The sequence below is a fragment of the Aaosphaeria arxii genome (assembly GCF_010015735.1).
Source record: "Aaosphaeria arxii CBS 175.79 unplaced genomic scaffold BU24scaffold_5, whole genome shotgun sequence".
Classification (NCBI taxonomy): Eukaryota; Fungi; Ascomycota; class Dothideomycetes; order Pleosporales; genus Aaosphaeria; species Aaosphaeria arxii.
The window spans coordinates 616,930-638,800 of NW_022983478.1; the positions used below are offsets into that span (position 1 = coordinate 616,930).

Here is a 21,871-nt window from a genome sequence, read left to right on the forward strand (position 1 = left end):
ATCGTAGTGAATTGGTGTCCATAAGACGGGGATTTCTTGCAGGTACGGTTTGCTTGTGGAAATAATCACTATCTGGTAGTTCTACATGCTATTTAGTGGCTAGTTCAGTTGCAATGGTACTGATGTTGATATCGACAGCTCATAACGAAGTGCAAACTTGAAATCACCAGACCTAATCACTGCTACATATGCATCATCATTGGATGTAAGCCAATCAAAAATTAGGAACAATAATGTCTCCACAGATTAGTCGATGGCTAAGTTCGCTTCTCCAGCTTCCGCGGCGATTTCCTCGTACTCGCAGTCCCAGATGGAGCCTTTGCATTCGTAGACCGCGTCTCCAACTTGAGTGGTTTCTTTCTTTCTCCGCCATCCGATGACAAGCGCTTTGTACTCTTTTCATCTTGGTTCGTGTTTAGTTTCCGGGGTCTGCGACGGTTCTCCTTGTCGTCCGCCGCCGTGCTAGGTCCTTGGGATTTGCCACTGCTGCTTTTCTTCCCAGCGGTCGCTACTTTCCCTTCCACGTCTTTGACATCCTTGCAGTCATTCTTCGACTGCATGCTAGGTAAGGCATTCGAAGCCCAAGATGACCATGAGCCGTCCTTCCCATCCTTCGACATACCCGTCAACTCCTCTTGACTAGGCATATCCTCCTCACTGATCTGCCCAATCATCTTCTCCAGAGTCTTCTTCTGCTCCTCCGTAGCCTCCCATCCGGGAAGATTGCCCGTAACCTTCTGAATACCCTTACCTGCCACTTCCCCCAGATTCCAAAACGGCCCATGCAGCGCCCCCGCCGCCGCTCCAATCCCCCCGCCGATGCCCCCCGTAATCGTCGACGTGACTCCCCCGACCAACGTACCCGTCAACGCGCCCAGGGACGCCCCCGGTGCGACTCCTAACCCAGTGCCGACGGCCATGCCCTGGAAGGTGCCCGACCGCATGTACTTCGCCGTCTTGCCGAGGGACTCGGCCTCGATTTGCTGGTCGATGGCGCGCTCCATGAGTTTCTGGCGCTCATCCGCATCGCCGGCTCCTGCGGCGGCATTTTTGAGTTCTGTGGCCTTTTTCTGCGCGGTGAGGGATTGGGAGGCGGCTTTTGAGGATTCTTGCCGGACTTGCTGGTCGGAAATGGTGTTCTCTTTTTTCTCATTCTCTTCTGGGTGGGAGCGTTTTTGGTTTCGTTTATTGTCTGCCATTTAGAATGTTCGGGGAGTCTTTGGATTGTTTGTCTACATTACTGTTGCTATTAAGGTTGAATATTGATGCTGATGAAATGTGCCAGGTTTGGCACTATGTTTCTAGACATGTACGTCATCTTGACTTAGCGTGTGGCGTTCGGCGAGATTGAGATCTTAGCATACGACGCAATTATTTCTTTTGCGATCGGAGTATCGTATGAAAATAGTCTTCTGTATCGATGAACGAATGTTTGGGTATTTTTGTTGGAGCATTGGGATAGGACGATACTTCTATACTGGGTGTACATGGTCCCTGGACAGACAGATATGGCCATTATTAGGCTCTCACGTGGGTCCTCAACCTCTTAGAAACCTACTCCAAGCGGCGAAGGTGCATCAACATTGGTAGTAGAAGTGGGAGCAAACTTGGGACGAAGGAAAAGTTTACTATCGGGGTCTACGAAGGCTTACATATACTAGAAGATCGCATTGACGTGTAACATTTATAGTATGATCACTTCCAAGAAGAAGGAAAATGAAGAAAAAAATGAAACAAATCGACCGTGTATCGTGATTATTGAAGTTCCTTCTCTACCTCAAGATGTAACTTCTACTTCTCCCTTCGAAATGTGTAAAATGCAGTATGATTGTTGTCTTCAATAATGGCTTCCTCTTGTGCCTGAATTTAAGTGGCTGGTGTTGGATCTGGACCTCGGCAATTTGGAACATCCTCAGCCTCACGCAATTACAGTACATTGAGAAACACCTTCGACCTTTTCGCTATCTCCAATATCATTCAAACCAAAAAAAAGAACTAAACAATACCCCAATCATGTCAGAACCGACATGGGCCCGCTACCTAGAATTCGTCAACGAATCCCAACCCCCAGCAAAGGACCTAGCCTTCTTCACCACCATACCCTGGCTGCAACCCTACCTAAAACCCTCCTCACCATACCGCCCCATCCCCTTCTTCTCCCGGATCCCAAAGTCAACATCCGAAGATAAATTCTTCAGCAAAGTCATCAACACCCCCTCCACCGTCTCTCACGGGTTATCCCTTGTCCTCAAAGGCGACAACTTCGAAACCCGCATTGCGGACTTCGCCGACGGGAAGAATGGCGAGTCTGCAACTGAAGAGGCGGATTTCGTGTACCTTGTTCAACTTGGAAGTGACTTGAGTGGGTTTGAAGATACGGCGCATGGTGGGGTTTTGGGGGCGCTGTTCGATGAGAGTATGGGGGCTTGCTTGGAGAGGTTTAGGCAGACGGTCGAGGGGAGGGAAACGCTGCTTTTTACGGCGAATCTGAGTGTGTCGTACAGAGCGCCGGTAGATGTGCCAGCGGTTTATGCTATTAAGATTTGGGTGGAGAGACGGGAGGGGAGGAAGTGGTTTGTGAAGGGGGAGCTGGTGGGCGAGGATGGGAAGGTTAAGGCTGATGCGAAGGCGTTGTGGATTTCGGCGAAAGCTAAGGCATCGCTGTAGATGTGGATAAAGAAATATTTTTATTAGAATATCGTAACGTCTTTAGATAGTATATACGTATTTTTAGTATTGGTTATGCATACTAATTGTGCATGATGATTTCTAAGAAGTGTTACTCGTTTGTCCATGACTTGTAAGGTCTTGTTTTCCATAATATAGTAGACAACAATCGTAACTACTAGATCAGCTAGCATCATCTATCTCTAATTTCATTATTCTCACAGTCTATTGTCTCAAGTATGTCAATTGGACTTCAATTGAGTATCTCCCGACGTGACTTTCAGAACGCACGGCTCAATAATGGTTCCAGACCACACACCCACGAGACGTTTCCCATCACTGATAGTGCCCTATCATACATGGTGAATACGTTCTTTAAGTTAAACACGCGACACCTTCTTCCTTCGTCCCTGATCCTCATCCTCATCCTCATCATCACCACTCCTTTTCCTTTTCCTGGTCGTACGACTAATCTTATTCTCCTTTCGCCTTGACCTTCCAAGCTCCTTCCGGATCGGCTCCATCATCACTTTGAACTCATCAAGCGCATTCATATCCGCGGTTGGGGTCGGCATCCATGCCTTACGCCAATGGCTCATCTGACCTAGATTGTATTCAGCGACGAGTGCAGGGACATCACTCAGTCGACAATCTTTCAGATCATGCTTGATAGCGAACTCGACCGCCGCAGTCAGAACACCACGATGTTCTCGCTCCGGGAACTTCACTTGTGTTGCGTTCCCCGCGAGATTCAAGAGATACGGGTTCGCTCGTGGGCGCCACCGGTCGTAGCACTCGAAAGCCCCGCCTGCTGCGCTGAGATAACGGGCGGTGCCATCCGTGACTCGTGGGCGGTCTTGTGCGAAGCCGTTTGCCTTGCAGCATTTCACCCAGGATTGGCCATAGCGACGCTTATCTGAAGCCAGAACCTTGTGTTTTACGGTATCGCCCTTGATGTGTGACTCCAACGGGAGTTGGTGGACGTAATTCTACGATGGGTGTTAGAATAACGCGAAAGTGAAGTTCGCAAGTTAAAACTCACAATGGCATCTGCGATCTTCGCTGGCATCCATCCGTTTGCCGCTAGACGATGGCTCACATTGTACTGTGAAATCGTCGCCGGAAGGAACTAGAATTCATTAGCATCAGTCATGGAGTCTTTAGGGCAAAAAAATCAACTCACGGCAACAATCTCCCACGCCGAAATGTCAATGTCACCCAGAACCGACAAGTCCGTGGTCGCAGGCGCCCAGTGGTTTCGACCTGCGTGAGGCGGTCCTTCAAACGCGTAGTCGTCTACCCTCCACTTGTTTTCCATATAGTTCTTGATGCGGAGTTCCGGCCATCGCCACTTGGTTGATCCAGATTGTTGTTCGCTTGGGAATTTATCTTCGTTATGGCGGAATTTACGTTCGGGTCCTAGGCCTTCATCGAAGCGATTCAAGTCTGTTGCGGTGATATGGCCATCGACTGTGCCTGGGATTCGCTCGACGTAGCCGTTGTTGAAGAAGCGGATGCGGTCGTTTTCTAGGCGTTGCTTGCCGGCTTCTAACTTGTCCTCATGGGAGGTCACCTGGTCGTAGGGATCGAAGACGGATTCTTCATCGGATTCTTCATCGGAGCTGTCCGTTGTAGTACTTGACGTTTGCGGTTCATAGTGGACGAACTGCGTCGTGCATTGGATCAACGGATCCTTCCTAACAGCAGAACGAACCTTCATCTCGATAGGTCGATACATGGGCCTGGGCCGTGAATCTATGTCACTCGTTAGCAATAACAACTTCGAGTGAGGTACGATGCCTCACTCTTCTTGAGCTTAATTACCCCCGTCGGCTTCTGTCCCCTAGACACAGCCGCGCGCCTGGGCCTTGCGGGCTGAGGGCATTGGATAAACTTCAACGATCCTTGATCATCGACGCCATCCTCAACTAGATGTTCAATGCCATCATTATCGTTACTGGTTACAACCGCATCGCTAGGTCCATACGCAACGGCGTCGCCTTGCGTGAACACTGTCGACAACCGTTCAGGACGAGATGGGCTCATGTGAGTTCCGACATTGACATGGCTTTGCGTGAACTCGCCTTGTGTGAACTCGCCTTGTGTGTCGACATCTATGTCACTGTTAGTTTCGACCAACATGGATACAGAAGCAGTGAACCATACCAGGGAAGAATGTATTGTTGTTGTGCCCCCACATATCATTCATCAACGGATCCCCGTCAACACCACCTTGAGTCCACGAGGAACTGAAGTCCTCTGCCGCTGCGACTCCATGGGGAAAAGCGTCCCATCGCAAGATGTCACCGTTGTTGACATTCAAGCTATGTTGAACACCATCAGGGACAGGAGTAGATAGGAAGGGGTTTCTATGATAAGGCGAGACAAAACCACGTTCTTCATTCCATCCGGCTGGAAATTCAACGTTGGGTTCGTCATTGTGCATGGGGGTTACCGCGCCCATCTGGATGGACGTGTAAGGCGTGAGGAAGATCTCGGCGTGTGATTGGCTGGGTGGTGGCGATGGATAGTTCATGGTCGATGAACACCAATAACCAACCCCAGCAATAATGCTTGATATCTGGTGTGTATTTGTTGAGACACCCAGAGAATCTTCCGAGCGGCTCCAAAAAGATTTGCTTGTATGCAAAAAGGTTGTCGATAGGTAGGTAGGTTGTGTTTTGGGTGTGAGCGTGCGGTGCAAGCAACTGTTACGACCAGGGTGTGTTTACATAGGGCACGGAAGCAGCGTGAAGTCCACAAGCGAGACGGCGGTTGCTAAACGCAAGTCACGCGTAGACAGGTCGCTGGAAGATGGCGAGCATTTTCATTGGCCGGCGGGGAGGAGAGAGAGCTGCCGCGCGCTGCTTGAAAGGACGGCCGCGACTACAGTGAACGTGTTTTGCTGATTGGCTTGCTCGAATCAATCTATGATCTCAGTGGGATGGTAAAGGGATTCCACCGTACTATCCCAGCACTGCTCTTGTCGATATGATGTCAGTCCAACTCATCATATACAAATCAGCTGAGAAACGACCGCCAAACCTTTCACCCCCACCAATCCCCCATCCTCCTCGTTCTATCGAACACCAAACTTCTACCAAGCGTTTGATTCTATCAAGTACGTTCCCAATCAATCCCAACACAATCGAAAAAATCCCAATCTTACAAACAAATGTACCACCGTGACACCGACGCCCATATACCACATACACGTCACGCGTCGAAACGGCGACCACCACGCTCCTTCGTGGATCATCCGTCACTTGTTGCTGTCGTGTTCTTCTCTAGAGATTGCCCTTTGTACTAGAGAACCATATTAAGAGACTGTATCGACCGGAACCCACGCGACTGAGTTGATGATAGGCACTGTCGTAGTTGAGAGGGAACGCGTGCTCGAGAACGGAGGTTCGCCTATCCACGCGTAGTGTCTCGCACTGCTTTGAACGGTCCATCTAAGGAGGAGGGGAGCCGATACTGGATAGATACCCTCTCTTTCCCTGTGTGGATGGGAAGGAAGGAGGCATTAGCTGTGCTGTGCGGATGTCCTCGTTCGTAGCTTTGCAGCATCTATAAGTACGAAGTGCTCAGAGAGGGCCAGTAGATGTCTCGATAGCATAAGACAAGTGGACATGCAAACAACATCACAACAAGCGGACATCAATGGGAATACGAGATTGAGTGAAATGCCAGTCAGTCTATTAATTGAATGTATATGCGTGTGAGCTTCACTCGCTCCCTAACCCACAACTCTACTCGTACACTCCACCGTCGACCCTAATCCCAACAATGCAACCACCGTGATACAAACAAAAAATGTTTTTCTTAAACAAAGGGCGAGCGAATGAGAAAGGGAGAGTTCTCTATACACAAAAGAAGTGCCGAAGCTAATTATCTACGCCTTGAGAGCCTGGAACTTCTTCTCTTGTTCCTCGTTCTTCTTCCTCTGGGCCTCCCGCTCCTCCTCGACCTTCCTCTGCTCCTCGCGCTTGAGCTGGTCGGGGCGACGGATGGCGATGTCTTTGGGTCGGTAGTCGCTGAAACCCCACTTGAGGCCCTTTTCGATGACGTAGCAGCCGACGTAGTCGAGGATCATCATGCTGGTGAGCATGAACTTGAAGTCGCTGGTGAAGGGGACGAGGCGGAGCTTCTCGTTGAGCTCGGGGATGAACTCGGTGGCGCAAGAGAAGGCAACGCCAGAGACGCCGAGAAGACCCCAGTACATTCCCTTGTTCTCGCTGATGCCCTCACGGAAGGGACGTCCTTGGTAGTTGATGGCGAAGGTGGAGATTTGCTGGATGAGCTGAAGGAGGTAGATGGCAGAATTGAGAAGGGAAGGTTCGAAGTCGCTCTCAAGATCGACGTTGGGGTCGATGGGGTCAATGCGCTGGACCCACTGCGAGACGTAGATGAGAGTGACAATGTGGATGGCGAACTGGCCCAAGACGGATCCGATGATGTAGACGTTGAAGATGTTGTGCTGGGGTCGCTCCTTGGAAAGCCCTTCGACCGACTAGAGAAATGTTAGAATACAGCGTTTACACAAGAAAGTAGTTATAGCTTACCTTTGCGCGAGAGATCGACAAGAAACAAACACTCATCATCATACCAGAAATAGTAACCTGTCCATCACCAAACTTGATACCATCAAGATACAAGACACTCAAACTGTAGGCGGAGATCAAGCAGTTGAGGGCAAGAATCTTGTACATCTGAATAGTGGCAACCAGGGTGCATCGACCTTGACGGATGATGTTGGGGATAGCGATGACATTAGCTAGCTTGGACGTGAATGGAGCGGCGACGGAAGCATCACCAAGCTTGATGGTCGGGGGTTCACTGTCCAATTCGGCGAGCTCAGATTCCATCATCTTGGAGGTGAAAGAGTCTGCGAGACCAGCAGCCTTCTGTTGGGCGGGAGTTTGAGCCGGCTGAGCCTTAGCGACAGCACCGTTCGAAGCATCCGTGCCATTGGGCACGGGAGGTGCAATGCCCTTCCTCTCTGCGTACGCTGTCATGGCCTTCTCGTAATGGGGGTTGGTTGGGCCAGGAGGATAAAGATGAGCGATCATGGCAGGAATCGGTGGCGCGGGTTGGTTGAATCGCTGCATCAACTGGCATTGTTTCTCGTAAACCTCCTTCATCTTAGTGTTGCGGAAATGCTCGGCGATCTTATCGAGATCGTCTCGAGAACCGTTGAGGAGAGCAACACCAATGTGAGCTTGTTTTAGAGCTCCCACATCGTTAGTACCGTCACCACACATGAGGGTGGTGTAGCCGGCATCCTTCAAACCAAGCAAGATGTCTTCCTTTTGTTTCGGCGAGACGCGAGCATAGACCCAAGAGTAGCGCAGGAGCTGCTTCCACGCTTGTTCGCCCTTGAATTTGGCGAGCGCGTATCCGGTTACACAAATATCCTTGGTCTTCAAGATTTCCGCGTCTAGTGCCTTTGTGGGGTCAACTGGAATGCTGATCTTGTCGTCAACGCTGCGCCAGACGAGCTTCTCGCCAGAGTCATCATTTTCAGGTGCGTCAAGGATAAGACATTCGCGATCCACAATTTCAACCTGGCGTGCGACGTGCACAGCAGTGAGAGGGTTGTCACCAGTGATCATAACAACACGATGGCTGGACTCGTTGAGCATGCGGACGGACTGAAGGGCATCATCTTTGAGGGGACATTGAAGAACCAAGAAACCGGCGAAGTGGAGGTTGGATTCGACATTCTCACGCTTCAAATCGTTGATGCGGCTCATGCCAATTTCGTTGTCCTCGGATAGATACTTGTATGCAAGGGCAAGGACACGACCACCGTTGCGAGTAAAGTGCTTGTATGTCTCTTCGTAGCCTTGCGGGGAATCTACCAACATCTTTCGAATGGTCTCGGGGGCTCCCTTGACACCAACGAAGGTGCGTCGGATCTTGCGCTTATTCTTCTTGTCGTTGACGAGGACGGTGGCAACAGAGCTCTGGCGCTTGAGAGCAGAAGAGAACTGGAAGCGACGACGGATCTGTACGAGCTCGGCGGCGGAGCTGGGAGCGCCCTTCTTGGTGGTAAGAGTATCATGGGCACCAAGGGTCCATCCAAGAGACTGGAGCGTAGCCTTCTCCATAGGTTCACCAACGATTTCTCCTTCATCAAGCTTGACAAGTGCGTGAGCAGTAGCGAGGACAAGAGTAGTCTCAGTACCAGTAGTATCGACAGCCTGGAGGCCGACATGTGCGCCATCTGGTCCAGCCTTGACATCAGGTTGTCCGAGAGTGAGTCCAGCGATTCCATCAACGACCAAGTCTTCGCCAGTCAGGGTACCGGTCTTATCGAAACAAGCGACGTCAACACGACCAGCGAAGGGAATCCGGAAGGGTTCGGTACAGAAGATGGCATATTTGCTGAGGGCGGCGAGAGAGGTATTGACGGCCAAACTCAACTCCATGGGCAACTCTGGAGGGACAACACTAGTGATGATCAAGACACAGTCCAACATGAGCTTGGATCGCTTCCTGTCCCTCCTTACACCCTCTTGCCAAACATACCAGGACGCTGCGATAGCGAACACGCACAAGAAGAGAATGAAGAGCAGAGCCTCGACGTTGTTGGCCGATACACGTTCGGTAGAGTAGATCATGGTTCGCACAAGAGAGCCCTGGGAAGTCTCGAACCCAGTCTTGACAACAATAGCGACAGCACCCTTGTCTGGCGGCGGTGGGACGCCAGATGAGAGCTTGGAAACAGTACCAATATCATCCTCTGCAGAAAGACCGTGCGATACCTGAAGAATCTTGGTTCCTCCGTATAGAAAAGCGTTCTTGTCAAGACCTTCCGGCTCGATCAAGGCATCTCCGGGACGGAGCTGGATCGATTCCTTCAGGACAGGTGTACTCTCTCCGGAAAGCATAGCTTCGTTGACAATGGCCGAGCCCTCGAGAAGGACCATATCGCAAGCAACACCAGAATCTTCCTTTGTCCTGCCCACGCTGACAATATCTCCGGGGAGGAGTTTGTCGCTTTGAACCTCCTCCCACTTATTCTTCCTGTATACCAGTAGATCGTAAGGCTTGATGCTCATTCCGCGGAACTCGTTCAAAGTACGCTGCCTCTGCCAGACGACAGTGCTCTCGAAAGCAACCAACATGAACAGTGTGAACAAAGAGTAGTACCAGTAATCGTCCAACATCCACAGACCAACACAGAAGACCTGGAAGACGAAGAACGGCGCAACGGCATGCTCCTTGAACAGTTCTGTGAAAGTCGGGACGGGAATATCGAAACTGTTATCGCCATAGTGCTGCTGGATTCGCTCGATATCGGTGGGGGACGTCAGACCCTTCGACTGTTGGAAAGTCTTGAGCTGCGGCTTCGGTTCGGAATCGAGGGGGTAGGAAAGCGGGGCAAAGCTGCCGTTCTCGAAATCATAGAGGAAGCGGCGCTTTTGAAATAAGAACGAGATGCTGGGCTTTCCGCCGATGTTGTCTCGCTGGAGAGTACAGATCTCGGCAGAACCGGCGTTTGCAATGGGGATAACCTTGATGAGCTTCGCGGTCCGCACGTCGCGGGCGGAGGTGGTGGTGAACGCACTTCGGAGGTTAACGTTCCAGAACGTGGTAAGCCAAATCAGAGCTTGGATTGTGACAATGCTTCCGACCCAAACGAATGTCCATTCCGAAGACTGAATGTGCTTCTCGTAGCGAACGGGGGATAGGAAGATGGATAGGAATATGGGCCAAATCAGAAGGAATGGGGCGACGTAGGCGTGCAGCTGCAGAGGCAGCGGGTTATGAAGGCTCGCGGCCTGTATTTGGGGGTTGTCGACGAGCGGCATTTCGGGGTGGGTTGGGGGTTGAGGGGAAATGGGCTCGTTCGTCGTGACGAAATAAATGTCGACGATGCATCGTGAAGTCGCCGCATCGCTCGCCTCGGTGAAGGGTTTCGCCGAGTCCAGTCTTGGCAGTGACGCTAGAAGGTTCTACTTTCCTAACTAGTCAATTCATCATTCGCGTTTCTTGCGGCTATTAGTCCAAACCTTATTTCTAGATGGGATCATCCTTCATCCTTATGTATCCTCACTTGCACCATCTTTCACGCGGAACCACCGTCATGGTGTCTGGGGTAAGGTAGCACGAATAAGTGTTCGTCTCTGTTTTTTGGTATTTTTCTCCAAGATTCTTCTCGGCCTAATACATACCTAAATTATAATTGTACATTGTTCCAACTGAAAGACAAATCCCAAGATAATGCAGATATTGAAGGACAAACCGTTGAAGCAAAAGACCGACAATCATGTGGTGTTATAATTTGTAGCACACTGGGGCCAGCAATCTCCCCAGTGGTCAAATTGGTCCTGGGCCTGAACCTTTCTTGTCACCCCCGCTCCCTCTCAAGGTCGTCGTCCGGGATCTTGAAATTGGTGACGTTCCCCTCCACACATGCACCATCAACATTAGAAGGCTCCTTGACACACCCCATTGCTCCAATTGTATGGCTCCTCGATAGATAGGATATTTATATTGGGTGCCATGCATACGTCCATGTCCCGCCACAACCCTTCGATCTTACCACCGAAGAATCGCTTGGGCCAAGCAATGTTTTCCATACGCCACTGAAGGTCCAATTGATCCCTAACACCAAGCTCCTCGGCGACGGAAACGAGGTTGTCCATCCACCATTCTCGTTCATCGCCGGACAGTACTACACACGCGACTACTAGTACCCATAAAAGCAGTGGCAAGAGTTGCGAGGCCATCCACGTCTCAATGCATGAGATACCTGGTCTGTCCAAGGCCGCTCGTAGTCTCCCGAAGTGAATGCCGATGAGAGTTGCTTTGATGGGTATGTCGCGGAGGCCGATACATACAAGTATCTGCGTCGTTGCAATAAGAGCGTCACGTATTGAGGCGTGGTCGGAAGCATCTGGTTCTCTCTGTATTATATCCACTCCGCCGTCCAGAGGTTGATGATTGCTTTCATTGTCGGTTTGTTCGGCTGAACCGGGGCGTACCTGGGCGATCGAGTAGACAGTATGATAGAGGAAGTTGCTCATGCTTATGCGACCGGACTGATTGGCCACAGGCGCAGGAAAACATGAACAGAGAGACTTGAGTCGACCTAAAATGAGTACCCATACCCATCCTTCTGGAAGTAGAAAGAGAGCCTGAGGTCCTGCGGAGAAATAAGTCCTTGCAGGAAAAGGAAGCTCTTGCATATCGGGATCTAGCATGATCCTTGGGAACGTTGGTTTTGCACGAGCAACGGCCGCTTCATGCAGGTCGGCCCTACGGATATTTAGAACACTTGCACAACGTACATGGTGAAACTATGCTTACCATACAATACCCCGTATGAGCCCATCATTAGTCCGGAAAGAATCAATGCCGCCGCGAGCTTTGGTTATGTCTTTCAACGCATTCATATGGACACTTGCCTCCTCATAGTCTCCGTGTAGTTGCTTTTTGCACATCAGTTAGTAACAGTATAGGCACATTTAGGAGAGTAGTGATACCTCAAGGTGTACAAGTATAAGAACAAGTGCAACGCATTCATCTGATTGACTGAACCCATTTTTTGCAACCTCTCCCTTCAGATGCTTGATCGCTTCAACCTTGTGCTTGTACTGATCGACCGTGAGATCGGTCATCCCACGCACCATCCTACCATACAATGCCCATGTTGCCAAGGTAGCATGCAAGAGACCTATATCGTGTAGAACAATCCGCCAAGTTTGGCGTGCGTCTGCTGCTATTGAGTTAATCGAAGTACCCGATTTGTCTTAACTATGTTAGCCAAGCTATTCGCCTGACCAAGTCACACGAACCACGTGCTTAAAAGGAAGAAAACTTACAAAGTTTGAGCAATCTGTCTAGCTGCGCAGTTCCGGGTATGGGTAGGACATCGAACGGATCGAACCAGTAGTTCAGATTCGGGTTGAACTGCAAGATAGACCAAAGCGTCCTGATCAAATGCTGGCTCAATTCCTCAGGTGAGCTTGGACGGCTGCTGCTGTACGATTGGCTCGTCGAAGGCTTCCTTGTTGATGCAGTTGTAGAGGTACAGGACTGGTCAGATCGCTCCGCATAAGTAGTGGTCGGCCCGAAATTGCACAACTCTTCCAGGCCATCCTCTGATTCTGATTTGATCTCCTGGTTCTGCTTCAACTGCGACTTCTTCGGTTTTCGATCGGCTTTTGTCTTCGGTGGCTCGCCGGGCTTTTCCACCCTGAAGCGCTGCTTCAGATCGGACTGCCTTGACTTTAGTATCGCTTCTGCGCTGCGTTGGCTTTCCTTGCCGCCCTCCAGTTTGCGATCCTTGGCTGTTGTCATGACGGTCCGTCGGATCTCCAGCCTATCTGCGCGCTCGATTTGACGGTCCCCATTCGTCTTCACGAAGAACTTAAAATTGCGGGTCATATTGGGTAATGGCATGGTGGAGTGAGTTGATGCTTTGGTATATCCCAGACATGGGGATACTGGATTCAATAATGCCGATGAGGTCAACGCCGCCTTCGCCTCATCGGTACCGCAGGATTTTGACGATGGCGGCAGGCAGTGGACAATGCCACCCGAGGTAGACTCCAGAATAGCCATAACTCTTGTGCCTGTGCCGCAGCCACAAACTTTACGCGATGGAGAAACTTTGGCAATGCCTTCAAGTGAAAGAGTGCTTCACCAGACTTATCACACCGATTGTATCACACCTTTGGGGGCAAGCGCTGTGTTTAACTGAACGACCTGGCGGCTATGAGCCGCGGGATGGCAATGTCTGGAAAGCTGAAGAATGCGGGTCTAATTGGGGCCAAGCCTGGAAAGCATTCCTCAAATGCGTGTCCTACTGAAAGAGGAACCAGCGCGTCGGTGCTGCGTCTGGTACACGAACCATCCGTGTGTGGAGCGACACGGCGCTTGCGTAGATATGACCTGTCGCCTCTTGAACATCGGAACATGTTCTGGTGAGTCCATGGAGGTGAAGATGGGGCCATGTTACAACCTCGAGTTGATAGTGCATGGTGTTGTTCCCGGGTTCACCCCCCACCAAACCACTTTCCCCTCCTTCCTCTTCCCCTTCATCTTTGTCTGCTCCCGGTTGCGGAATCCTTGACGCAAAGCAACCCAATGTGACTGGCAAGGTTTCCCCATGCCTATTTGTTCAAAACACATGTTTAGTGCAAACCGCGCCCGCCATTTACGACCTCCTGCATGCCATAGGTGCAACAACCGCAGGCGCACAGCTAGGATGTTGCCGCATCCCCGGACAGGGCTAGGCTCTCAATGGAAGGGAACGCGGATCGTCGATCGGATCTAGAATGGCGCGAAAACATGAAAATGCGAAAGGGAGATCGGAAAAGGACGAAAAGTGTTTCGAGGGTCAAGATGCATGCAGTGAATCGCGCGAACTTATGGGTTGCCATGTCGGCGGCTAAATGCACGCGTGGTACGGTTTAATGCATCGTCCTTGGAACAAGCTTTCCCGTCTCCGTCACTCGACTTTCTAGGCGTCTGGGGGATATTGTTATCAGCATGATTCCATCAAAGGATAATGATAAATGAGTGGTCCTGAATGGAAACGTAGCAAGTGCATGTCATAGCAATTAACATCTCCCCATCACATAACAAGGGAGGGCGAAATCAGGTGACGATTGCCATGCTGTGTAGCGTTGAAGGTACATGAACAACGAGAATAGTAAATTAACATTGTTTGGGATATCTATGCGTGAGAGTCCTTTCCCCCTCCATATGATGTGTCGTTACACTATTGGTCAGGCTGCCGACCAACTTACATGACTTACTGGAAATGAATGCACGGTCAACGTCAATCATTTGGCCTTGTCCTCCCTCAAACTAACAATCTGGTTGAGTACAATATTGTCCTCGGTAGAATCGGTATCAACACAGAAGTAAGCAGTGCGAAGAGCCTGGAAACGGATGAGGTTATCTGAAGAGCTACTAATGTCGAGTGAGTGCTCCTTGATCAGGTCTTTGATACCTCGTTCAATCACGGCATCCTTATGAATGACTTCAGACTCGGGGTTGAGGTCATCGGCGTAGCCACCGGTCTTCCAGTCCAGGGTATTGGGAGACTCGGACTTGAATAAGGAGTTGTACTGGCGCGCGGTAACTGGAACGGCGGTTGCGGCATCTACCCACTGGATGTGAGTCTTTGTCTTCTCAGTCGTCCAAGCTGCTTTGGTAGCTCGGATCTCAGTGACCTTGCCACTCTCATCTTTGGAGAACGTCGTAGCGCGGATTGGGAAAGGTACGTTGTAGAGACCGACAACCTTATTGGGGGCGAGCCTGCGGTATTCGGGATCATCTACCTCTCGGAAGTCCGATCGATCGATGTAGACCTCCTTACCAAGCTTCACTTTACGCTCTCCAGGAATTGCACCCTTGGGATCGTAGGGCACAGTGATCTCGACATCGTCTTCCGCTGCGAAATCCTCGATGACAACCTTAACAGGATCTAGGACAAGCATCTGCCGGGGGACGGTGCGCTCAAGGAACTTTCGGATGGAGGATTCGAGTCGGAAAGGCTGGATCTCGGTAAGGGCATCAGTAACACCCAACTCCTCTACGAAATTGAGTAGTGCTTTAGCAGGGATACCTCGACGGCGAAGAGCAACCAAGGTGTACAGTCGTGGATCATCCCATCCTCGGACAGCTGGTGGAATGATCTTCTCCTCTACAGTTCCGTCGGGGTTCTTCTTCTCGACCTTAGCACCTTCAACCAGCATGAGAATCCGACGCTTAGATAGGATAGTACCGCCAACATTGAGGCGACCGTATCTACACAAAAATTTAGTACCAGAATCATTGTTTCGTGTTATTTTGAACTCACTCTCTCTGCATGGGCCCTTTCTCCTCCGATTTAGGGACCTTCATACCAAGCTGCTCTAGCAACCAGTCGTATGAGATCCTTGACTGCTGGAACTCCGTTGTGCATAGAGAGTGCGAGATTTCCTCAAAGGCATCGCACAAGCAGTGAGTGAAGTCATACGTAGGGTATATCTTCCATCTGTCCCCGGTTCGGTGGTGATGGTTCTTCTCGACCACTCGATAGGCGGGTAAATCCCACATCTGAGGATTTCCTTCATTGGGGTCCGTCAAGCTTTGCTTCATGCGCAAATATGCCTCTCCGGGTTTGTATTTTCCATCGCGCATAGCTCGGAACTCGGCCAACGACTCTTCGACAGGTCGCGTGCGGTGCTCGCAGGCGTAGCGAGCGCCACGATTATCGGGTCCGCCTCGCTGGCGGTTGACTTCCTCTCCTAATCAAATCATTAGCGGACTCATCTTGAGTTCCATGGGACAGACTCACGGGAGCAGTGGCAGACGTAGGCCTTATCCTTTCTTATCAATTCCTCTGCCAACTCATACAGGCGCTCAAAGTTGTCACTGCTGTATGTGACCTGATGAGGCTCGAAACCTAACCACTTGATGATATCTAGAATGCTCGTGAAGTACTTCTCCTCCTCCTTTTCGGGGTTGGTGTCGTCGTAACGCAAGAAACAGACACCCTTGTGGTGTTTCGCAAAGCCAAAATTGACAGCGATCGCTTTGCAGTGACCGATATGAAGATAGCCGTTGGGCTCAGGCGGGAATCGAGACCGTACGGGCTGCACGGGCTTCTCGTCGTAGATTCGTCGGAGCCATCCTTCTGTGAAGATGCTTACAGGTTTCGCGGGTTCGGCATTGCTCGACTTAGCCTGGGCCTTGGGCTCCTTTGGTTCCTTCGGACGAAGGGCGTGTTCTGCTTTCTTCGCTTTCGCAGCTGCCTTCTTTGCAGCCTTCTCGAGCGCACGTTTTGAGGGGCCTTTGTCTTCCGCAGCAGGGGCAGCGTCTGCCACAGCTGTAGGCTTATCAGTAGGAGCGTCGGCCATGCTTGGTTGGGATCGAAGAGTCTCGGCGTGTGTTGGGAATTCAATTTCAGATGTAAACTAGGCGTGTATGGTCTCTAGGCCCACGATTGGGTGTTTGTGCGACTGTTCTGTCCGTCTATTGTAGTGGAGTTTACGCTGGAGGGGCAAAGATGTGGATTTATCTTTAGCTTGACTCACTAAATTAACGACTGGGATGTATCTCGAACGCACGGTCCTCTATTGTCGGCATTTCCAACTTCCGACATTTTACCCCTCCACCATATACAAAGGATTGCCACGTGACCATGATTGATAGTCCCCTGGCATCTTCCATTACATTTGATGATTCACATCAAAATCTTCTTTCGTATCATGTTTCATTTATCATTGACTATTGTAGGTATCTTGAATGGTATCTTCAACTCACCTTTCATGCTGTAACGGCAAACTTGGGTTTTCAAGCCGGTACGTTTCCGGACGGTGAACGCAACACGTCTCACAAACTGTATAGGTTGTTGAGCAAGATTATTTTCTATCAACTTGAGAATACAGTGACTGGCAATTACTGATTACTTTTTGCTAAGTATCTAATCTCATATTGGCCGACTTTGAGATCTATCAATCGCAGTGAATTCACTCGTGTTACCTGATACGGTTAGCTCATCCCTGCCTTTGGCCACCAGGTATGTACCTAGGTAGGTATTTACACAACATTGCGTAACTTGGGTCTTTGACTGGTAACAAATCTATACCACTGTTTCCGTCTGTAAATCGGAGGTATAGTCTACGTACAACATCAAGGAAATTTTCCATGACACACGAAGACTCTTGGAACGACCTTGACAGACATGGTTACCGAAATCGTGCGTGGTCAGAGGTTCGTTGAGGGCACCCATGTGAGCTACCCAGTATTTTACATATTAATTCATCTCTATCCGTTCTCTCCGAGGCTTGACGTTGTCAGTATTTCCTCCCAGTGATCATACTTAACGGAAAGATCTAATTGATTGATAGAAAGTTAGGCTCATTAGTGTGCACACAATGTATCATCCCAGTGAACTAATCGTGTACGACGCATTCTCGGCGAAAAGTCCCCGATTCCTAGATTGGACATGGTCCTCACTAGTACAGTGGCGATAAATACATCATCCTGCAACTGCAACCTCCTTTCCCATACATCATTCACAATTTATAGACAGCAAGCACCCCACGGAATCATGCTAGTCAACTACATTCTGTATTTGGCCCTATCACTTCCATTTGCACGGTTACGGATAATATCGCATACCGTTCAGCACCGCTTTGCACGATGGTGCTGTTAGTCAAATGAGCCCGGGACAGTGGATTCGTATATTGCTCTGCGCACATGGCATGATGCATGCTGCATAGGAGCGGATCCGTACTGCGGCAGCTAGGCAGCGGGTAAATATAAGGCAGCGGCGCCCTGCAGTTATTGTGAGCAGCCTTATATTTTCCTACTTTCCTAAAAGTGTAGAATCATGATTGAAAGTGAGAATCGCAATGCTGAAGTAGTATTACAAGTCTGTGGATCAGTAGAGTGGTGGGTACTTCCAATTTTTTATTGCATTCAACGCGAGGCTTGAATTCAAGATAGGTAAATTCCCAAATGGGTTCACCTGTCGCACAAACGTCTGCATGCCCAGTGAACAGCCCTGTCATGGCAGTCCGATCGGCCATTGAAAAATTTCAGCCTTGCCAATCAGAACATATCAATTCCAGGATTGCCGTTGCGCTGCAGCTATCCGACACCATACAGAGCCTTGATAGTACCATCACCATGTCTTGCTGTAATGTAGAAGGAAGCGCATTGCATATACAGCATTTGTTATCTCTTCGGACGCATGGCTCGAAACATAACCCCGCCCGATCGTCCTTCTCTCAATAGTAGATAACACTGAACGATATAACTAGACATGGTCCCTTCGTTTACAGCCTCGCAAGTAGTATCCGCGTGAAATCTGGACCGAAACTCACTACAGTGCTTGAAATCATCCTTGAGGCTTTCAGTATGGGTAATGCAGCCCTATTTGCTGTCGGTACTTTTGTTGTCTTTTGTACCAGCATTGGACTGGTGGTAGCACTTCGTAAATATCGGCGGCGGAATGCTTTACTCCCTCTGCCTCCTGGTCCACGGGGCATACCCATTCTTGGGAACGTGAATGATATGCCCAAGAAGGACGAATTGGAGTGGCAGCACTGGCTTAAGCACAAGGACAATTACGGTAGAGTTCAATCAACCCAATCCCAAGTGACAGGAGATCGCTAAGAGGAGCCCACAGGTCCGATTAGTTCTGTCACAGTATTAGGCCAGACTATGATCATCATTAACGATGCAAGCATCGCCTTCGAACTACTCCGTGACCGATCCAACATCAACTCGTCCCGTCCCCACCAGACATTCAGCGGTGACATCGTCGGTTGGAATTCTTCCACTGCGCTGAGCCAATATAACAGCTACTTGAAACTTCACCGAAAGAATATCACTAAAGTCGTAGGCTCTAACATCTCAATTGCTATGTTTGACCGAGTGCAGGAAACAGAGGCTGCGCACTTTCTGTTGAATGTTCTCGCTAATCCGGAGGACCTTTCCGCTCACATTCGTCGGGAGGCCGGCACCGTCATTTTGAAGATCATATATGGCTACTCGGCGGAGAGTCACGGACATGACCCCTTCATTGATCTCGTCGGTAGAGCCATGAACATATTCGTGGAGTCGAGTGTCCCAGGGAAATGGGCGATCGACCTTTACCATTCTGTAAGCTTTTCATCGTCCTATCCCGTATTTCCCACAAACCGGATATTGACTTGGTATAATGTAGTGAAATACCTCCCGGAAGGATTCCCTGGCACAGAGTACCGCAAGATAGGTCGCGAAATGCGCGCCGTGGTGGATCAGTGCGTCGCACAGCCATACGCATTCGTCAAACAGCAGATGCGTAAGAAGCGAGCGAAAACCTCTTTCTTGTCCCAGGCTAATCAGGACTTTGGAACCGATCCAGAGATGGATTATGCCCATAAGTGGGCGGCCGTGTCGATGTTCGGTGCTGGTGCCGATACGGTAGGTCAGGTGCGTTGACATTGCACCTGCAAGTACTGACAATGCGGTGCAGACGGTGTCATCGTTGATGACGTTTTTCCTGGCTATGACTCTGTATCCCGAGGTGCAGAGGAAAGCCCAGGAAGAGATCGACCGTGTCATTGGGCAAGATCGGCTGCCCGTTGCAGCCGACAAGAACAGTCTTCCGTATATCTATGCCTTGATGCTTGAAACGCACCGATGGCATTCCATTGTGCCCATGGCTCTGCCACATGCTAGCACAACCGAGGACATATATAAAGGGTACCGAATACCGAAAGGAGCGGTCTTTCTCCCAAATATTTGGTGAACGCACACGCATCACTTCTGTTGTGTACACACATGGCTAACAAGAACAAAGGTGGTTCACGCACGATCCTTCTGTATATCCTGACCCAATGTCATTCAATCCGGATCGTTTTCTCAAGACCGATGGGCATGTCCCTGAACCAGATCCACGAAACTATGTGTTTGGGTTCGGTAGAAGGATTTGTCCGGGACGATATGTGGCAGATAATGCGCTGTTCATCACCATCGCACAGTCTCTAGCAGTGTTTGATATCAAGCCTGATGGAGCACTCCCAAAGGTTGCATTCGAGTCTGGGGCCATCAGCCATCCTGTTCCCTATCGAACAAGCATAAAGCCTAGAAGCGAATTGCATCGAGCATTGATCGAAAAGTCCCTAAAGAAGTATCCGTGGGAAGAGAGCGATTCGAAAGAATTGTTGGACATCAAATGGTAAGCGGTATAAATTAAGTAAGAAATCTGGGTCGTGAATTGCAAATTGGATTCAATGCTATTATATTCGGAATCTTTTCAATCTTTCATGACCTCCCTCCAAATATCCGCCAGTTCACGCCCAACCGCAATAACATCCCTCTCAACTCTCTTCCTCAGCATCTCCCATCTACCATCCAAGTCACTATTCTCCCTTACCCATGCATCATGATTCCGCCACTCCTCCGCCGTCACCCTGTCCCCCGATGAATTGCTCCTACCAGCCGGGTAGTAATTGAACCCCCCACCATTCTCGATCCAAACTTGAAGAAGCCCGGATGTAAAAATCTCTGCAATGTGAACCTGCTGAGGGCGGAAGATGAGATATATGATGAACGAATGCAAGATGAAGTGCTGCGTGCGGAATAGTTCGTGTTGGGTGAGGTGTAAGTGGGTGCATATGTCTTCTGTGAGATTCATGATGTAGTTTGAGGATTGGTGGCGACGATGTTGGGATAGCCGAGATGGGGAGTTGATGGAGTATCCTACTTCGCTGGGAGGAGGCCACAGCGGGAGGTCACGATCTGGTAGGGGGGTTGAGAGGAAGCGTCGGCGGATGCTGTTGGAGAAGAGATTTATTCTGGCTATGCGGGCTTTCGAACGTGAAGATGAAGGGGTGACAAGATACTTTCTCTGTCCTAGGCTCATCAGATTGCTTGAGATAGGGGCTGGTGTGGTTGAATCTATCAACCCAGCTATTTTGTTGTTTTCGGCATTGGCTTCGCCAACGTATCTCGATGCAATGTCTGCCACTGCCATGTACTGTCTGGCACTTGGCGCAGTGCCGTGCTTGTCAGCGAGAATGTGAACATATATACTCGGCTGGGACCTCGCTCTCTCCAGCAGAGTCACATGCTGGGCCTGCAGCTTGCTATCTAACAGAAACCGGAGCGGTAAGACGCCTTCGACAGCTGCCTCAAATAGTGGCGATGCCGACGATAGAATCAAGGCGCATTCCCGATATGTCTCTGGAGACTTCGTAGAAGAAACTACGGCACTGTTTCTGTACTTCGCTAACTCCACTGATAGTACTTCATCGATGAGCTGCGCGTATTCTAGGTTATGTAGTAACTTCACCCAGCGTTTCCGCTTCTCAGATATACTTTCAACTTCTGTCGGGAGCTGAACAGGATCATGGCTCATTCGTAAGTCATGTTCCTCTTGCTCTTGGTGGGTTGAACTTGATTTACTCATGCTAAGTAGATAAGTACGCGAGATTTGACCTCTGACATTTATGCTACAACTGTTCGCTTTCATGGAAGTATCGAGACTGCAATTCAATTCTCAAGCCAGTGATATAGTCTAGCGAAGGGCAATGTTGGAAATACACGTTGAACCCTAACCGATGTTGAATACAAGATTCACCAGTGCATGTCACTTCTTTATTATTACGATCCATATTTTCATCACAAGAACGAGAAAACATTGAAGAGAGCAAAAAGGTTCTAGTAAAAATCAAAACAAAATGCTTATATCTATGAT

At 49.8% G+C, this 21,871-nt stretch overlaps 8 protein-coding genes across 8 annotated transcripts; 2 read left to right on the forward strand and 6 right to left on the reverse strand.

Annotated features, from left to right (window-relative positions):
- Positions 1-102: 102 nt before the first annotated feature.
- On the reverse strand, positions 103-1,252 carry BU24DRAFT_451409 (uncharacterized protein). Its single transcript, XM_033531101.1, has one exon. The coding sequence runs from the start codon at positions 1,197-1,199 to the stop codon at positions 258-260; it is 942 nt and encodes a 313-aa protein (XP_033382664.1). The 5' UTR covers positions 1,200-1,252; the 3' UTR covers positions 103-257.
- Positions 1,253-1,954: 702 nt separating this feature from the next.
- BU24DRAFT_423313 (uncharacterized protein) lies at positions 1,955-2,674 on the forward strand. The gene has a single exon (XM_033528214.1). The coding sequence runs from the start codon at positions 2,014-2,016 to the stop codon at positions 2,665-2,667; it is 654 nt and encodes a 217-aa protein (XP_033382665.1). The 5' UTR covers positions 1,955-2,013; the 3' UTR covers positions 2,668-2,674.
- Positions 2,675-3,047: 373 nt separating this feature from the next.
- Positions 3,048-5,203, reverse strand: BU24DRAFT_410081 (uncharacterized protein; the record flags this gene model as incomplete). Its single annotated transcript, XM_033525963.1, has 5 exons — positions 3,048-3,656; positions 3,710-3,796; positions 3,851-4,422; positions 4,473-4,781; positions 4,834-5,203. The coding sequence occupies 5 exons, from the start codon at positions 5,201-5,203 to the stop codon at positions 3,048-3,050; spliced, it is 1,947 nt and encodes a 648-aa protein (XP_033382666.1).
- A 1,145-nt stretch (positions 5,204-6,348) lies between these two features.
- BU24DRAFT_441856 (cation-transporting ATPase 4) lies at positions 6,349-10,544 on the reverse strand. Its single transcript, XM_033530480.1, has 2 exons — positions 7,233-10,544; positions 6,349-7,180 (listed from the first exon to the last, which is right to left on the reverse strand). The coding sequence occupies exons 1-2, from the start codon at positions 10,485-10,487 to the stop codon at positions 6,563-6,565; spliced, it is 3,873 nt and encodes a 1,290-aa protein (XP_033382667.1). The 5' UTR covers positions 10,488-10,544; the 3' UTR covers positions 6,349-6,562.
- Positions 10,545-11,105: 561 nt separating this feature from the next.
- BU24DRAFT_463127 (uncharacterized protein) lies at positions 11,106-13,245 on the reverse strand (the record flags this gene model as incomplete). Its single annotated transcript, XM_033532085.1, has 4 exons — positions 11,106-11,937; positions 11,989-12,110; positions 12,165-12,430; positions 12,504-13,245. The coding sequence occupies 4 exons, from the start codon at positions 13,243-13,245 to the stop codon at positions 11,106-11,108; spliced, it is 1,962 nt and encodes a 653-aa protein (XP_033382668.1).
- Positions 13,246-14,327: 1,082 nt separating this feature from the next.
- On the reverse strand, positions 14,328-16,684 carry BU24DRAFT_371065 (glutaminyl-tRNA synthetase). The gene is made up of 3 exons (XM_033524453.1): positions 15,974-16,684; positions 15,494-15,923; positions 14,328-15,441 (listed from the first exon to the last, which is right to left on the reverse strand). Exons 1-3 carry the CDS (start codon positions 16,533-16,535, stop codon positions 14,472-14,474), a joined length of 1,962 nt encoding a protein of 653 aa, XP_033382669.1. The 5' UTR covers positions 16,536-16,684; the 3' UTR covers positions 14,328-14,471.
- A 1,859-nt stretch (positions 16,685-18,543) lies between these two features.
- Positions 18,544-20,354, forward strand: BU24DRAFT_451413 (cytochrome P450; the record flags this gene model as incomplete). Its single annotated transcript, XM_033531102.1, has 4 exons — positions 18,544-18,757; positions 18,815-19,593; positions 19,646-19,917; positions 19,973-20,354. The coding sequence occupies 4 exons, from the start codon at positions 18,544-18,546 to the stop codon at positions 20,352-20,354; spliced, it is 1,647 nt and encodes a 548-aa protein (XP_033382670.1).
- Positions 20,355-20,428: 74 nt separating this feature from the next.
- On the reverse strand, positions 20,429-21,532 carry BU24DRAFT_433748 (uncharacterized protein; the record flags this gene model as incomplete). The annotated part of the gene is made up of 1 exon (XM_033529994.1): positions 20,429-21,532. One exon carries the CDS (start codon positions 21,530-21,532, stop codon positions 20,429-20,431), a length of 1,104 nt encoding a protein of 367 aa, XP_033382671.1.
- Positions 21,533-21,871: the final 339 nt, after the last annotated feature.

Excerpts from the sequence above, each read along its gene's own strand:
- BU24DRAFT_451409 (XM_033531101.1), bottom strand. The coding sequence starts at position 1,199 with ATGGCAGACAATAAACGAAACCAAAAACGCTCCCACCCAGAAGAGAAT.
- BU24DRAFT_423313 (XM_033528214.1), top strand. The coding sequence starts at position 2,014 with ATGTCAGAACCGACATGGGCCCGCTACCTAGAATTCGTCAACGAATCC.
- BU24DRAFT_441856 (XM_033530480.1), bottom strand. The coding sequence starts at position 10,487 with ATGCCGCTCGTCGACAACCCCCAAATACAGGCCGCGAGCCTTCATAAC. Across the intron at positions 7,181-7,232 it reads TGTCGATCTCTCGCGCAAAG|TCGGTCGAAGGGCTTTCCAA; the intron begins GTAAGCTATAAC and ends ACATTTCTCTAG.
- BU24DRAFT_371065 (XM_033524453.1), bottom strand. The coding sequence starts at position 16,535 with ATGGCCGACGCTCCTACTGATAAGCCTACAGCTGTGGCAGACGCTGCC. Across the intron at positions 15,924-15,973 it reads CTACGTCTGCCACTGCTCCC|GAGAGGAAGTCAACCGCCAG; the intron begins GTGAGTCTGTCC and ends TGATTTGATTAG. Across the intron at positions 15,442-15,493 it reads AAAGGGCCCATGCAGAGAGA|ATACGGTCGCCTCAATGTTG; the intron begins GTGAGTTCAAAA and ends ATTTTTGTGTAG.